The 17658-nt window shown below is 30.5% G+C and overlaps 2 protein-coding genes across 5 annotated transcripts; both read left to right on the top strand.

Annotated features, from left to right (window-relative positions):
- Nucleotides 1-174: 174 nt before the first annotated feature.
- Nucleotides 175-14436, top strand: LOC144473636 (uncharacterized). Of its 3 annotated transcripts, none has more exons than XM_078187712.1 (5): nucleotides 175-310; nucleotides 949-5635; nucleotides 5717-10885; nucleotides 10957-11196; nucleotides 11268-14436. In XM_078187712.1, exons 2-5 carry the CDS (start codon nucleotides 1031-1033, stop codon nucleotides 11316-11318), a joined length of 10065 nt encoding a protein of 3354 aa, XP_078043838.1. In that variant the 5' UTR covers nucleotides 175-310; nucleotides 949-1030; the 3' UTR covers nucleotides 11319-14436. The 3 variants fall into 3 exon arrangements, with proteins under 3 accessions (XP_078043838.1, XP_078043831.1, XP_078043825.1); XM_078187705.1 differs by having other exon boundaries at nucleotides 949-6008; nucleotides 6081-10885; XM_078187699.1 differs by having other exon boundaries at nucleotides 949-10885.
- Nucleotides 14437-14693: 257 nt separating this feature from the next.
- LOC144473499 (uncharacterized) lies at nucleotides 14694-17589 on the top strand. Of its 2 annotated transcripts, none has more exons than XM_078187420.1 (8): nucleotides 14694-15015; nucleotides 15209-15384; nucleotides 15457-15569; nucleotides 15640-16122; nucleotides 16214-16247; nucleotides 16329-16503; nucleotides 16562-16730; nucleotides 16801-17589. In XM_078187420.1, the coding sequence occupies exons 1-8, from the start codon at nucleotides 14728-14730 to the stop codon at nucleotides 17061-17063; spliced, it is 1701 nt and encodes a 566-aa protein (XP_078043546.1). In that variant the 5' UTR covers nucleotides 14694-14727; the 3' UTR covers nucleotides 17064-17589. The 2 variants fall into 2 exon arrangements, with proteins under 2 accessions (XP_078043546.1, XP_078043537.1); XM_078187411.1 differs by having other exon boundaries at nucleotides 16184-16247.
- The last annotated feature ends 69 nt before the right edge of the window (nucleotides 17590-17658 follow it).

Here is a 17658-nt window from a genome sequence, read left to right as displayed (position 1 = left end):
ATAAAAAGGTTCTTGAATTGAGAAACGATTGTATGTTCATAATGTTGTATTTCCCCAAAATGGATAGGGAATTTTCTATAGTGTAGATAGGCACCAGTAAACAATCGAAGTTTTCCCCAAGAATCGAGAAAAACATACAATGTAAGTAGTCGATACGATCGACCACAGTGTACAGACCTACATATGTATATTAAAATGGAACTTACGACTGCTACCTGGTTCCTGAAAGCGAGTTGAGCGAGTGATCTGATATCTGTCTAGTACTCGTGTCCAATATGGCGTGTATATTGTGAATTGCATTAACGTGCAGGTAAGATTTGCCATAATTTTCATAATATTCATTCAACAGATTAAGTAAATGATGAAAATCTGTGCATTTTGTGGTCATAACTCCATACATGTATTAGTATTTTCATTTATGTTCTATTGAACTCTATGATACTGCGATTCTTTCACTAAAATATGTGAACTCTGTCAACCTTTGCACCTTCAAGGTCCGAATTGTGAGATATATTTACAATAACAGGTGTGTCGTGTGAAACATATGCACTTTCGATTCTACTGTTTTGTGAGCAAGTAAAAATGTTTGAAAATAATTTTTAAATAGTAAAAGCTGTTCCTTACTGCAAAAATTAAACAGACTGGAGTCAAATTTTTAAGTGGAGTGTTTTGAATTCTACTTTCAACTGTACATCCCCAGAAGTTATTTAAATGATATAAGATTGGGAAAATGCTTAACATTGTTAATTATATATATATTTTATATTTAATTCATAATTCGAAATGAAAGTAAGACTACAATATTTCACGAACTCGTTTAAAATTTATGAGCTGTACCAAATCATGGAGAACTTACATATGGCTGAAGATATAAATCTGTGAATTGAATATTTAAAATACTTTGAGATTCCATATTTCAAAAGTTAATGTTGTCATATGATTTTATAGGTCTGCTCCTGCTTAGTGCAATCCTGTCTGTGAATAAAGGGATTAAGATAAATATACGAAACCTGTAGTCAAACAATGTACAATGAACTACAATGGAAACATGCCAGATTGGCATCAGTTTAATGCCTCGCAAACAAATGAAGTTACAGCTCCTACGCAAAATGTGAATTCTGGTCATTTGACATTCATTCCTGGTGTTAGTCCACCGACATTGAATGCACTTAGTCTTAGTTCTGACGGTCTTAACAAACATCAAAATGATACTAATTTTAATCCAAGAAATTATCAATCATACAATAATGTCTCAAATGGAACTAATATTTCAAACAACAGTCCTCTTGTGTCTATGGCACAAATGCAAAATTGCATTAGCCATTACACCTCCCAGAATACAAGGAATCCTATGCTGGATAACTTAAATTCTTCTGTGGATCCTAGGAATACTGCGATTGCAAATATAAATGATGATCTTGGATACAGAAGTAATCAGGTGCCTTTCAATGGGCCTATGAGTCTCTTAAATGGGCCAAGTTGTAACTTAAATACTTCTGGGCCTATATCTGGACTTGGATCTCGAACTAACTCAGGAGTTAGTTCTGGAACTGGAAATGGACCTGCAGCTAGTCCTATATATGGATCTGGTCCAAGACATGGATCTGTATCTGGATTTGCGTCTGAGTCAGGTTCTGGACCTACAAACATGGGACCAAGAAATACTAATATAAATTCGGTACATGCTGGGAAACCTGGACCTCCCTCATATGTACCTTGCAAGGGGCTTTGTTGCAATTCAGATCCTAATATTAATTATCAACAGTTTGGATCCTATCAGAGTAATGCACCGTACAGAGACAATGTACATCCACCTAACTACCAAATGGAGAACAGACATTTTGGAAATAATTGTAACTTCAGAAAAGACAATCTAGTTGGTAAGGAAGCAATGGGGTCTGTTGTTCCCAATGCATCTGTTGTAGATCACAGAAGAAACTTCACTGATTACAAGTATCATAAAGATCATTTACTACATAGAAATTATTCAACATCTTCAGGAATGTTCCCTAATTACCCTATGCAAAATTACAATTATTCGACAGAGCATCAGAAGTATCCATACCCAATGAAAGAACATCCAAAGACAAATAACATGAATATTCCGAATTCAGCGATGATGAAGCATTCGGAACAGAACTATATGCCTCAGCAAAAGTATAACAATAAACAGTATCAATATCAAAATGGAAATATGTTACCTAAAGCAGTGCCTACTTTAAATATTGCTGAGAACGTGGTAACATCTCCACAAAATGCTTATTACAATTCACAGTTTGCAAGAAATATCCCAACAGAAATATCTCACGAATGTCAAGAAAGTGTTGATAATAATGCAATTGCTAATAGACTAGCAGGTACTTTTGTACAGAATCCGCCTCCCCAAAATCAAACGTACCAACATAAAATAGCGATGCAAAAATTTTCAATGGAAAACCATCTTAGAGAATTAAGTAGAATACCTGGATATCAATCACATCCAAAGTACAAAGAGTGCATTATGAGGTATAGGCAGCTAGTGAAATTACAGCAATCGGCTAATTATCAAAATTCGATTCAAACTTCGCGAGTAGCAACACCAGTTAACACCTCAATTCCACCAATTAATTTACAGTTTGATCAAAACGGTATGTTGATCAATTCCAATTATTTGTCAGATGGTATTCCTAAATTGCCACATGCACCACCTGGAGAACAATCATCAGATGCTATGGAAAAACAGATTAAAGATCAGGCTATTTCTGTAGCCAATGAGAAACGTCAACAAACACAACAACCAGAACACTTAATAATGCCTACACAGAATGAAAATATTCCTTCCTCTTCTATAGGGAACTTTCAGAAACGAAATCAATTTTTAATGCAGAAAGACTTCAATCAAAATCAATTGAAAGTACAAACAAGTGACAGTCATAGTTTCAATACTTTAAACACTAATGATAACAACAAAACAATGATGCAGCAAAAAGTTTCTAAAGAATTTGCTAATAAGCCAGAACTCGATGTTCGGCAGTTTCTAGCTAACTGGGATGAAACGGACGATGAAGAAAGTACATCAAATTTACCAGCCACAGATTCAAACAAAACAACGCCAGTCGTAGTTGTAAGCTATGAGAACGTTGCTCTTTCTTCAGAAACACCACAAAATTTACAAATTTCTCGAAGAAACAGTTATCCTTCAAGCGATACTACAGTGAATAATGGTAAAGAGGCTGAAGAAAATGTAGTAACACAAGATTGTTTAACAATATATTCATCTACGGAAGCCACTGCTGATATCATCAACACTTCTAAACGGACAATAGAAGAAGGTGTGGTAAAGCCAGGGAGTATAATACATTGTATAAGTAACGGTCCTGATGAAATACCTACCATACACATAGTAGATAACTTAGAAATAAGCAACATTTTAGGCGCATCCAATGATCAAGTAATAGAGACCTTAGAGAAGCAAAGTACGATACCACTATTCAGAGACACGGCTAATAAGAAAAGTGAAGGGATAGTTCTGGAAACCACTGAACAGCATGACGAAAATGAAACCCGTTTGCTATCTACAAAGTATGATGATGTAGTCAAAGATAGTAATGTAAGGGACACTACAATTTCTGAAACAATCCAAACCGTCACTGTTTCAATAAATAATCAAGAACTAAGAGTTTTGTCACCTTCAGTGAAGAGTAATTTGGATGTTACTGACAATCTAGAATTGAAAAAACAGAACAGTTTTGCAAGTGAGGAGTCACACAATCCTGACGACATAAGCTTACCAGATCTCCCAACATCTGAGTGTACACCAATTTCTACAACTTTGAATACTCCTATTCATTCTGATAGTGAAGAATCTTCACAAAACATGGAAGATTTGTCTATATCTATATCCACAAATCCAATAGAAGTAATGCAAAACAGTCCAGTGATTAGTTTCACGCAATCTCCAATTAATATGGATCCATATGGTCAACTGAACGATGAGGACAAAATTAGTTACAAAAATAACATTAACAGTACTCATGAACAAAATACAACTATTAATAACTTTGATTTTTCAGCTAACAATCCTAAAGTAAAATCTGCTGAATTATCCAAAGATAAACAAGTAAAAAACCTTGGAATAATAAGGAAAAAGTTGTTCTTAACAGAAGATAAAGAACATGAAATAAGAGTTTTGGACACGTGTGAAACATTAACATCAACTGCATATGAATTGGAAGTACAACAAAAGACAATACATAGTGAAAAGAATACAGAGTATGAATCTTTAAGCTGCATACACGAAGGGAAACCAAAAAAGAAGACAAAATTAATGGATTCTGTAAAATCTGCAATTCAAACTAGTAACTCAGTAATGGATACAAATAAGGCTGTGCATACTGTGATTTCAAATGATTCCAATATAAATTTTATAAATCCGACAGAGTTTGATAATGAAGCTCAATCGTCCAAACATGAAGAAGATCTGTCAAAACAGCAAAAAATAAAAAATTTAAATACGTCTGTGACCACTATTAATCCACTTTTTTCAGAAGGTGATTTAGATTCAAGAAAAATGATAAAGGAAAGTGTAAATTGTGTGGATAAATGTATAGATAGAAATACGAATTGCGAGAATCTAATGCAAGCACAGAAGAAAGAAGTGCAACATTTAATACAATCAAAACATTCAGACGTGAAGCGTACTGTTAGAGATGGTTTGAACTTATCACAAGATGATGAACAATCTGTGTGCCATATGACTTCTCAATACAAAAATTCTATTGCTGTGATAAAAGATACCATTATTTTAAGCGATAAGAAATCACGCGGCACTGCAGGAATAGGTATGAACATCTGTTGCGACAACCCACATGAACTTCAATTAAAAGCAGACGGTACCAAAGAGCTTTCAGTAGAGACAAAAATGAAAAAAAGTTCTCAAAATTCTAAGAAGTCTGAAATAGTACAGAAAGATTTGGATGTCGCGGATGAAGACATTAGATGCACTACGGGAGAAGCACATTCGTTAAATGAATGTAACAGAAACAAAGATAAATTGCACCAAGACAAAAATGTGGAAGAAAGATTGCAGAAAGAGGATGATATCATAGATAGAGGAATATCTTTGGAGCAAAATGTATCATCACTGGTTAATCCAGGTTCAGATGATTTGACTGCATCAGAGGATAGTTCAAGGCTTAAATTTAGGAAAAGTTTTGTGAAGAATGCTAATCCTGAATTTGGAATTCAAGTTACGAACGTAAATTTAAAATTTAAAGATAATGACCTTGGAAAAGAATTAATATTAGGAGAGAAAGGACAAGACCACATGAAAGATACTTTGGAAAGCATAAAAATTGAAATAAATGTTTCGTGCGCAGAAAGAAATTTACAAGGACATGATCATAACAAACGGTTTTTATATGAAATTGACGATTCGTCTCGTAGCAACATGGAAAACCATTGTCGAACACATTCAACTGAGCAAGAAGTTGTATATGATAATTTTGATAAAGTCAATAAAATAATTGAAAAGTCATCTATGATTGGAGATATTACTTTAAACGAAAAGAGTAAGATTACAAATGATGCAGCAACATCAGTTATGGATACAAATACAAGTACCGCTCACAGAAACAGTAGAAGAGGTTCAATGGAGGTAAGGGATGATACATTTTCATTAATTACTTTTAAAGATACTTTGACTTCGGAGAATCAAACTGTTACTAAATTATTACAGGATAATTTAACATGTAAAGACACACAGAATGTAAATGTAAAGGAAAATATTAATTGTTCATTTAATGTCGATATGACGAAGACAAAAAGTGCAATATCTAACACTGCCATAGACGATGCAAATAGTAAGATGTTTACTAAGAAAAAGGATAAGTTTGAAGAACAAGATGGTACAGTAAATACAGAAGATGATCATATAGTTAGTTTTGCAGAAAATTCTTCTCGAACTACAATAGAGGCATTTAAAAAGAGTGATGAGGCAAAGTTAGATGACCTATCTCATATGTTAAAAGGTTCAAAGAAACTATCAAATATGAATTTTATAGAATTAAATTCAAAATCACTAAACTCTTTGAACACTCTAGATTTCGATTTGAACAAGCTGGAGTATAAAAAAGGCATAGGAGTAAAAACTGGCGAGTTAAATGATAATTATATGGGAATGTGGAAGAAGCCAAAGATAGATCACATTTTTGAAGACTGTGACATGTTCCAAAGTACCAGTGGGTACATAAATCCTATTTTTTCAAACATAGATAAAATGGAGGATTTGCATACAGTTCCTGTATACACTACCAAAGATGGAAAAATATCTTATAGCCCTAATCGAAGGTGCACACATCATGAATTGATGACGGAAGCTCGTAGACGCGAGACAGGTTGTTCTACACGAAAATCTCATTATGGTGATTCCTGGAACAACTATTACAATTCGAAGTTTCGCAAGTTCTATAAAAAGAAACGACATCACGGTTGCAGTGATCAAAATAAATACGAGTATAAGGATACCAAATATCTCTATCAAAGAAAAAGAGATTTAATGGATGATTTTTGTGGTAAACATCATTTTAAGTACAAAGATTATATACACAGCATTAAAAATAATAATGCTGTTTGGTCCGATCGTTTCAGGATAGAAAGAGTATGTAGCAGTAGTGATTCTGATGAAGTTGTAGGTCACAATGAGAATACCATCAATGTGAATGAATTGAAAATGAGTAACATTATAGAAAATAAAACAGTTGCAGGTGTTTCCAAATCACATAAACATGAAATGATTGCAGAATCTGAAAACAAACACAAAGAAAGTGTAACATTTGATGCATGTTCATGTAAGACTGATGGCACAGTTTTGAAAGAAACACAGTTGATGCAACATAATTTTCTTGACATCAACGAATGTATTGAAACTGTCAATGATAAAGGCAATATAAATTCTGATATAACAAACAATGAGTTTATCAATACAGAAATAAAGGAAAATATTAAATCTAATTGTATTTCAAAAAATCTTCAGCGAGATAAAAATGACAAACCAAGCGGAGAATGTGTAAACACAGAAATTGATGAAACTGATAACACAAATATAAACAACGATGTTAGAGCAGAAAGAAATATTAAAGATGATGAAGTGTACTTATTAAATAAAAATGATCAATTACTAAATTCTTTTATTTTTAAAGAAAAAGAAAATAACGAAGTATATACTTTACAAAGTACTGTTGATATTAAAGAACAGCAACTGGAAAACGTTATGAATGAAAAGAATCATCAAAGTCCTGTTTTAAAATGTCAAGATACTTTTAAGAATCATACTGAAACAAGTGTAATCTTAGAAACTAAACGAAATGAAAATTCGACGTGTGAAACTGATACAACTGAACATCATGTATCAACTGAAATGTCAGAAAATATTTTACCATCTGAAGTAACTAAGGAGACATCAACTGAAATAATAATTGTATCGCCTAAGAACGGAAGCAAAGAAATAAATGATGAAATGCTTGTAGATAATAAAACGGATTTTGATCAAAATATGGAATTGGTAGAAACCTTGAATACAAATGAAAAACATGTAGAAGACACAAATGAGAATGCAGAAGAAAGTATTATATCTTTGGAAGATGAGAGAGATGACTCACGAAACGATATTTCAGAAGAAAGTAATGTTATTTGTACAAAACAAGAGGAATATGAATCTCACATAACACAAATGTTTACATTAAATAATCCACAAAGTTCAAAAAATTCTGTTGAAATAGTTAAAAATAACGAGGCTGTGAATACTGATCTTACACAAGTAGATAATCTGATAACAAAACAATGTATTGAATTAACAGACTTTTCGGAAACTGCTATTCATGTTAACGAAGATTATACCATTAACAAATCAGTGACATCTCCAAAAAAGGCCATGGATGTTACACTGCCAAACGTAAAAGATATGCTGACAGAAAATGCAATAATATCTTTTAATAATTCAGAAGAACATTCAGATACTAGTTATCCTGATAAACTTCAAAATGAAAATGAAACTGTGCTCATTCGAGAATCTTTTGTAGAAAATGAAATACTTCATTTGAGAATGTATAATACAACAATGAACTCTCCATCGAAAACGTGTATGGAGAAGAAATCATATCGTGAAGAGTACGGACAAAAAGAAGAAGAACGTCAGTTAACTGCATTTAATTCTAGTAGTAATTTGGAAACTGATTCATTTCAGAGTAGCATGGATGTAAAAATAATACCCAAACTAGTCATAAAGAAAACTGATGCTTTAATCTCAAAAACAGAATACTTACTGGATTCTACACAACTCGAAAATCCGTCTGATAAGTATAATACAAAGCTATTACCTGATTTGCGGCCAAAAATACCAAAAATGATAATCATGAAAAGCAAATCACGTTCGACAACACCTATTGCTGAAATGTTAGAAAAAAATAAATTTGAAACACTTCAAAGTTCTTTTTCAGAGCATAATGATACTAGCGTGGATGTGGATAATAGCGATTCTGAATCATATACATTGAAATATAAGAATTATGAAAGTAAAGTACCAAAAGTCAAAATAAAATTGGATAACATTTCTTCTAAGGATTTGAAGATATATATGAAACGTAAAGCTACTAAAAAGAATGTTTCAGAAATGAATGTAAAACGAATTAAGATTCAAGAGAATAAGTATTCCCCAACAAACATCGAAACTGAAGAAAGTTCAGAGGCAGAAGCTAGTGATGAAGAACAAATTCTAGAGGAGTTTATAACAAACGAAACTGACAAAATACCGAAATTGAAGTCAAAAAAGCAAGACGAAGATAAAACTTTATCGCTAGAAAGAATCAAGGAAAATGATACAAATGTTTCAAAAACAGTTCTCAAGAAAGCTAAGAAAATCAAAGAAGAAGACGTTAAACAATTTAATAATGATGAAATTAGAAAAAAATATCCGCAATATATAACTGAAAAAATTCCTAAAGTTATAATAAAAAGAACACAAATTGGCACAGAATTTAAATGTGAAATTAGTAAAAGTAAAAAGTGTTCAAATATTGATGCACCAAAGTGGCAACCGAAAGTTAAGTTAGAACGATTGAAAATTTTAGACAACATTGCGAAAGATATAAAGCAGCCAGGACCTTTGTTAAATGATAAATTACGTGTTGCTGATGATATTAATGACAAAAATTCAGATCTTAATAGTAAAGTTAAATTATGTAGATCTAATTCAGCATCCAATTTATCTCCTATTAAAAGTAAGCAGAGAAGATTTTCGAATCCTGACTATACGAAAATAAAATCAGCTGATTTTACTGATATTGATTTGAAGCATAAAAGTAAATCACTGAATGCTAGTGAAGCATCCAACTTCAAAGTAATGGACAGTGAAAATAAGAATTTAAAAAGAAAAGGTAGCAACAAGTCATTGTCTTCGACTAAAAGTATGAATCACAGTTACAATAACGAAAGTGATAGTGATATAGATATTGAGGAATCTTCTGAAAATCATTTGACAAAAGATGAAAACGATTTATTAGTTGAAAAAAGGGAATTCTCATCCTTTGAAACCAACGCAAATATATCTTCAGTAGAAGATAAATACTTACCCTCTGGTATTTTGGATTCACGCAACTTTGATGATAATGAAAATTCAATTATTAAAGTTGATTCTTCAGATGAAAGCCAAACCACTATCGAACTTCTACCAGCATCTCCTGATAGCAGTGACAATGAATCAAAGAATCGTGAATTCGAAAGTACACCTAGATTACGCTTAGATGATGCTATACCAACTCAATTGGAACTAGAGTTAGATCTCATTGATCTTCGGAATGCACAACATTTGGATGTGCTTGCACCGAAAATTAATATGTTGAATTACGTGAACATTGATAAATATGAACATGCGTCGCATTCTAAAAACATATGTGTAAACACAGGACTAGCAAAAACATTTTTAAATGATTTTCAATGTTCTTCTCAAAGTGCCTTTAGTAAAAACAAAGTGCAAAGTCCAAAAAAAGAATCAAATGATTATTTTTATTGCAATGATCTACTAGTTAAGGAAGTCTTAGCTGCTAAGGAAACACTGAAAAAGTGTTTATCTCAATCTGTAAATGAGGACAAGGAGAAATGTGTATTAAGACCCAAAACGGTAGCAGAAAAGAAACAGGGTTTAGGTTTTAATTTAAAAACTCTAACCACGTCATATTACAAATCTGAGAATACAAAATGTACAGACACACTAAAAAAAGAATATAAATCCATTCAGCAAATGGATATTGAAAAGGCTGAAGAAAATCATTCCAAACAAGATGAACATTCTTCTATGGAACAACAAATAAAATTAAAAGAGTCTCAAGAAGAAACATCTTATGATTGTCCTACGGCTTCTACATGTAGATATACTAGTGTACCTGAGTCAACCACGATTTCCTTAAAAGCAACCAAGAAATTAGGCCAAATTACAATAAACAAAAAACCTTCGACTATAGAAACTGATACATTTAATATTTCCAACAATTTAGATACCATACATGATACACCCAAGCTTACTGAAGAAAAGTTAGAAAAGAAAACGACAAATAATATTCAAGATAAAAAAGATGATAATTCAAGTGAAACAAAGACAAAAGAAGATAATATGCCATTATTAGTGCCAGAATTTGTATTAAATTACGATTCTAATTCAGATAGAGACAGTTCCAGATCACCACCTGTTATTACAAATCAGGAGGAAAGTGATAATGCAGTAGAAAATACAAAGGGCATACAAAATAAAGTGATAAGTCCAATCGATAAAGTAGAGGAGAACAGCAAACATTCCTATAAAGACTGTGAAATGACTATAGCAGATATTATAACACAACTAGCTTATCATGAAAAGGTAAATTTATATTTGTAACGTTTGTTTTGAAATATAAAGCACCTAATCCTTAATTAATGTGTTACATACAGGCAACAATAAAGCATAGAAGATACTGCAATTTGTGTGAAAGGTGGTTCCCTACGACTTCGCGACACCTACGACATTTGGCTGGATATCAACATCGCTACATGGAACTAACACAACGTAAAAGTATTCACACGTTATTTATTCTATTTACTGGCAAACCTTGTCCGAGACTTTTGCCAGCCAATGTCATTCGCAATGATTGTTCCATTGGAGAACTGACGCCTTTACAAATTGCTGTACAGGTTTGTTGCTGTAATTTCAAGAAATGTAGAAAATAATTTTAGATGATTGCTTCATTATTCAAATATTTCAGGATGTGGCAAACTATGTGGAACCCACAGAAGACGTTAAGATGATAGAATGATAACTGGGAGTAACTGCAAACTATTATGACTGCGTACATATGTTCTCCGTGATCACCTATAGTAGAACAAATGATGTGAGTACCTCTAACAAAAAGTACTATAAATCACAGAAAAACAATTCTGTAATACATTTAATCTCAATCGATTACATAAGTACTATTATGAAGGATTAACATCTACGAACTTTGCAGTAATGCGTTGTTAAATGATGTTAATTGTTAAAAGTTACTTGACAAAAATTATTTTGAGTAGTTAGGTATTTAGCCAAAGATTTTAGCTACAAAGTACATATTAAATTATTTATAGTTTTCGAAGACTGCACAGTCTTTTATTTGTACAAATAAAGTTATAAATATTATAAGAAGTAAATGTGCTCGTTAGAAATTTTAACTTATACTGTGAAAAGACTTATATATATGATGTATAAACAAACACACACAACACACATTTATATACATACATATATATATATATATATATATATTATTGTTTTAGAAAAGCTATGTTCTCTTGCAATGTTAAATAGACCTAAAGACAAATATATATAGTTATATTTGCATAGAATTATATATTTTAAGCAGGGGTAATCAATTTAAAAGATATGTATATTTTATGTTATAATACAAAACAAATGAACTATGAGATGTTACAGTTTCATACCTGACATAGTGGGAGACTATAGAGAAAAAATATTAAGTTATTCAATTTATTGTTCAATTTGCAAATATACTTTACTTAAATTTACTCAGATTCTGTAACTCCAGGTCCAATTTTATTAATGAATAATTTCGTTAAATAATACATACATTTTTGTATATACACATACAGAAGTACGAGTCCTTAGATTTAGATTTTTTAACATATTATTTGTAGAAGACCTCATTTTTGTTTCATAAAAGGATCATCATTCAGCTTAGTAATAACATCTCATAGATCGTTAAGAAATTTATATTATACAACGATATATGTTCACCCCTGTCACTTGTTTCTATTTTATTCAGAATATTTAAATGCGCCTAATAAGTTATTGTTTACATAATAATAAAGTTTTAATTGTTTGTTCACTATTCTTTCTTATTATTAATATACACATACTAAGAATAGGAAATATTCTTAAAGAATAAGTTCCTGGCGATAGAAAGAAAAGTGAAATAGATGTAGTCTTTGTTGGCTAAAAGGAAAGTGTTGGTACAGGGTTAATACACTACACAGACAATCGTTTCACAATTTTCTGTTCTCTGCTTTATATTCCAAAGAATACAAACATACTGACTCACTTTATTGAAATGAAATATGTAGTTTTATTATAAATTTTAACCAAATAGAAAGAGTATATATAAATCTATTGATTGTTATTCCACTTAATGTTTTGTTTCATATGTTTGTTTTATCTATTTCATATTTTATTTGCACGAGTGCCTTAAAATACACCTAACAGTATTTGTCGTATCATGTTATATACTATATATACATATTTACTATGGATAACATCTAAAAGAAGCTATATATTTACACGCACTCTATCCTAGTGCATATTTGTAACGATCTTAAATGAAATGTGCATAATAACATTGTAATTATGAGAGTATATAATTACAAATGTACAGTTATTAAAGAAAATAGATACTAAGGTATCCATCTATAAATTTATAATTTCAATATAGAGATCAACATTATTGGATACATCCGAATATCCTCTCATAATTCAAATATAGTTATGCACAATTTTTATGGTATCATTGTGTGTTCTATATGCCTAACTATAAGTAATCTATATACATTAAAGTTCAAATGTGTGTAATACTATATATTGATGTACATTTAACATAATGTAAAAGTACGTCACATGTATATTGCGTAAACGGTAAAATGAGAAAGTTTTTTTTATGAGTAATGATAACTGTGCGGTAAAGAATTGTATCTATTTGGCGATATATGTACTGAGTTTGAAAGGAGACTTAAGAATTTTATAACATTTCTGGTGTGGATACGTAGCATCTATTTAATAGAAATGCATCTAATATTATTATAATTAATTTTGGATATTTAACTTCATCTATTTAAACGTAATTACATTATTATACATATAAATATAAAAATAAAATCAGGATATTCTTAAAAAATCAAATTTTATGCAACATATATTTCTTTTAGATAAACAATAGATTTTTAATGAATTCAATTGGTGACTTCCATTAATGTAAATTAACATAAGGTAGCACTGATTAAAAATATAAATGACTTTTTTTTCTCTATTGCATTTCAAAATCAAGTTTTATATTTTAATATGTCGAAATGAGAAATATCAGCAAAATATGAACGTATCATTTAAACTATTTACATAAAAGTTTAATTGCAATTATTTTTAAACATATTTTAACTTACTATTATGTTGAATAAAAATATTCATACATTAATATTGCATCCATCTATCAGTAAAAGATTATCTTAACAATATTCCAATCAATGAACATTAATTTATAACTTTTTTATCTTTAAATTATCAGACTTCATGCTGCACATTAGATACAAATTCGATGACACCATCTAAATGGAGCAAATTCGTGTAATTAATTGTGTGCAATTGCATATTTTTGCAAAGTTTACAATTGTTCATTCCATCAAAAATGTTGACTTTTGAAATGGTTGTTAATTCCACGATTCTAAAAGAAGCAGACTATTTATACAGTTCTGCTAATTCTATACACTGCGTGGGGATAATTTAGAATAATTGTGTGAGATTTATTATACTAAGCTATAAGAGTGTTTCAGATCTGTAACATTCTCAACTGTAAAATTAATTAATTATAAACTTAATTTTATATGAAAATTATATGAAATTTAAATTGTATAAAATTATCAAATTTTAAATAAATACATTATGAAGTAAATAATTATTTAAATCTCTAAACTTTACATAATTTCAATTTTTCTAAGAATAAACAGATCGATTTATAAAATGTTACATATCTAAACACAAAACCATTCCATAAAGCAAAATAAGAAGTTTTATTGATAGGATTAAGAATTATACGAATTGATAAAATATGTTGTTATTGTACTTAGGCTACAAAGTGTATACAAAATTTTAGTTGATACATTAAAGAAATAAATAGTAAAAAAAATTAATATTTTGTAAATACATCATTTTCGATAGTATATCCTGTATTACTATTTCTGTTTTATATTCCCAGTTTAGTAATCAAAAACTTGCTTCATTAGTAAACAAAACTGTATAGAATGTTCAATATATAGAAACATGTAATTCTTAAAGAAGCCATCATATGATTTTCTATAGTTTTTAGTGATGTTAAACTGCTTAATAAGATAATACTTCAAGTTATTGATTCAACGGAGAATTCCGAATCCCTCCCGCAAGCATGCGCGCATTTACTGTAAGTTGTGAGGATGATGTTTTACAAAGTTGTACGAATCCTTTTCCATTTTATTACGATATTTTACTGTGTGACTGGTGCAACATTAACGAAAAAAAATGAAAAACGAATTAGTGTTAGAAACAATTATCCAACGTGTCTCGAAAGCTTCGATATACACAGAGATAAAATAATTCGAACGTATGAATCTCGTGATAGAGGTGCTAAGTATTTAAATGGGACAGAGGTTAATTCAAAAGAAGAATGTTTAAAGTTTTGTTGTGATACTGTGGACTGCGATGTATTTATTTTCGAAGAAAAGGTATGTATACAATCTCTCATATTCCCTATTTAATGTTTAATGTAATTACCTCATATAAATATCGTACGACGCCATTTTTTTATCCGGTCTTCTTTATATGATTATTTAAATAAAGTAATAAAGAAATAGTAGATATTTTCTAATTATTTACATTCAAGTAATAGTAAGCTGTATATATATATATATAATTCAGAAACCTGGAACTTGTTATCTCTTTCAATGTGGGCCATTACATGATTTTAAATGTAAATTTACAAGTCATGCAAATTATAGTAGCGCAGTACGTACTAAATACAACACGCAAAATAATGCACAATTGGAAGAGGAAATTCGAATTTCTCAACAAGAGCATGAGCTGAAATCTCTTAGGTAAGTAATAAGTGCGAAATTATTAATAAATAAGTATTACAAATAATTAACAAACAAATTTTGTATGAACAGAAACTTAGCAGAGTCAGCACCAATGGAGTACTCTTATACTGAAGCTTCCATAAAATTAGTTGCAACCTTGGCACCGAAACTATCATTGACTACTCAACCACCTATTAAGCCAGGTATTTGTTAATTGAAAAATGATCTAATAATAAATAAAAGGAGATAGTAACATATTATTTTGTGTGTAAGCTTGCAGTCGTAATCAATATGAATGTCGAACATCTGGAGATTGCATTGCAGTATACAATGTGTGTGATGGTATTCCACAATGTCCAGATGGATCTGATGAAGCACCAAGTCTTGTATGTCCTACAGAGAAACCAACTATATCTCCACCTTTAATACAACAACCTCAACCACCACAACCACTAATGCCTATTGATATTATAAAATATCAACCGATAGTGGATCCACGCAAATCTTTTGCACCTTTATATGCTCATGTTCCAGAAGTTAATCGTAAATCATGGGAACTATCTAATAGAGCTCACCCAATAATACCACAACAGCCTCTTTTATATCCACCGCAACAACTAGAAGTAGCTCCCCTACATAAAGTATATGGTGCTCCAGGATATCAATGGGATTATCAACCTCTGAATGAAGAAAATAAAGACATCTATAATCCTGTTAATTCTTTTCATGAACAAAATAATATAAATTCATACGAACGTAAGTAAACAACTATACTATTAAACACATAATAATACATTACAGATTTATCGTTTTATAGAAAATCAACCCCATATTTTTAATCATAAAGGATCAGGTGTTATAGGCGAAAAAGAAGCTGATAAGTAAGACATCATAATATTGTAGAAATGAGTAGAAATTTCGTCAAATTTTGTATATATTTATGCATTAAACTTTATTTTTAGTAACGCCTTATTAGATGTAAGACATCCATACACATCGCATTTCGTATCACCAAATAGAGATTCATGGCAAAATACTCAAGTTTTTCCTTCTCCATCTCCACCACCCAATATACAACAAAAGCAGATAATTGAAGCAGAGAGGAATATCGTTATAACAACCACACCTCCTTGTGATGTAAGTTCATTTTTGCTGTTTTGGATATTCTAGTAATACAGATGCAACATTATTTTAGGTATCACACGAGCAAACGGACATGCCAATAAAAACTAAGGAAGTTAAGAAAATCGATCAGCAAGGAAATAAACACCTTACTTATGAGAAAGAAATTGATCAGACTAGTAATAAAGAAAATGTATTAAGAAAAGAAATTCCAAAACATAATCAGGCAATGGAACCTAAAGGTGCATAATTATATTGTATTTGTTGGAAGTTTCGCTGTATTTCTCTTACTAATGCATTTTCTCTGTACAGAACATAAAAGTTTAATAGTGATTAAAGATGATAACAAAGAACATGGAAAAGATAATCTAATGGTAGAACATCTGAAACAAGTAATTGGAGTTGAAAATTTAAGACCTAGGGGTGCTATTATCTCATTAGCACTAGGACTTACGATAACAGCTATTGCAGCTATATTAATAGCATGCCGTTTACGAGTAGTTCGTAGACGTGGAAAGCGTCATGGACCGTACGCTCACGATGCGGACTATTTAGTTAATGGAATGTATCTTTAAGTGAGTATATTTCGATTTCACTAAAAAATTTTAGTAATAAATTTTACATTCGACCTACAATTGATATCAAGATATCAATTTGGTATCTAGTAAAAGTGTTGATCTATGTACAATACATGTTATGTAAGCATAATTGTAAAAAAATTATGAATGTAATATAAAATTTATATATTCTGTTAAATTTATATATTCAGAAAAAAGTATTAAAAATGTTTTATAAAATCCCTTTTTGTTTGAATTATTTACTTTTCTGTATTGTCGTATTTCAAACTCTTAAACAGAATACAAATGTATGTATGTTTCATGAGCTTAGTTGAAGAAAATAATTCATAAAAGTAACTATATTTACATATCATTTTTGCAACAGTAGAATATACATCCTAGTAGTATGAATATTGTATTACAAGTCTCACTTTAAATGACTATATAATTTTGTATAAATAGCTGCATTTATGTTTACTTAAGTGATGTATGTCAAGTGCAATTGCGTTTATATGCAATGCAATACTGCAATTGCATACATCATTTTTATTATTCATACAATAAAAATAAATTATTTATTTAAATCTTTTAATTTTTAAATTTTAAAAGAAAG

Source organism: Augochlora pura, chromosome 2 (genome assembly GCF_028453695.1).
Source record: "Augochlora pura isolate Apur16 chromosome 2, APUR_v2.2.1, whole genome shotgun sequence".
In the NCBI taxonomy this organism is placed as follows: Eukaryota; Metazoa; Arthropoda; class Insecta; order Hymenoptera; family Halictidae; genus Augochlora; species Augochlora pura.
This window is presented reverse-complemented; position numbering and strand designations above follow the sequence as displayed.

Coding starts and splice junctions, on each gene's coding strand:
- LOC144473636 (XM_078187699.1), top strand. CDS start 1,031: ATGAACTACAATGGAAACATGCCAGATTGGCATCAGTTTAATGCCTCG. Junction 10,886..10,956: donor AACTAGCTTATCATGAAAAG/GTAAATTTATAT, acceptor TGTTACATACAG/GCAACAATAAAGCATAGAAG. Junction 11,197..11,267: donor CTTTACAAATTGCTGTACAG/GTTTGTTGCTGT, acceptor CAAATATTTCAG/GATGTGGCAAACTATGTGGA.
- LOC144473499 (XM_078187411.1), top strand. CDS start 14,728: ATGATGTTTTACAAAGTTGTACGAATCCTTTTCCATTTTATTACGATA. Junction 16,248..16,328: donor GGCGAAAAAGAAGCTGATAA/GTAAGACATCAT, acceptor CTTTATTTTTAG/TAACGCCTTATTAGATGTAA. Junction 16,731..16,800: donor TCAGGCAATGGAACCTAAAG/GTGCATAATTAT, acceptor TTCTCTGTACAG/AACATAAAAGTTTAATAGTG.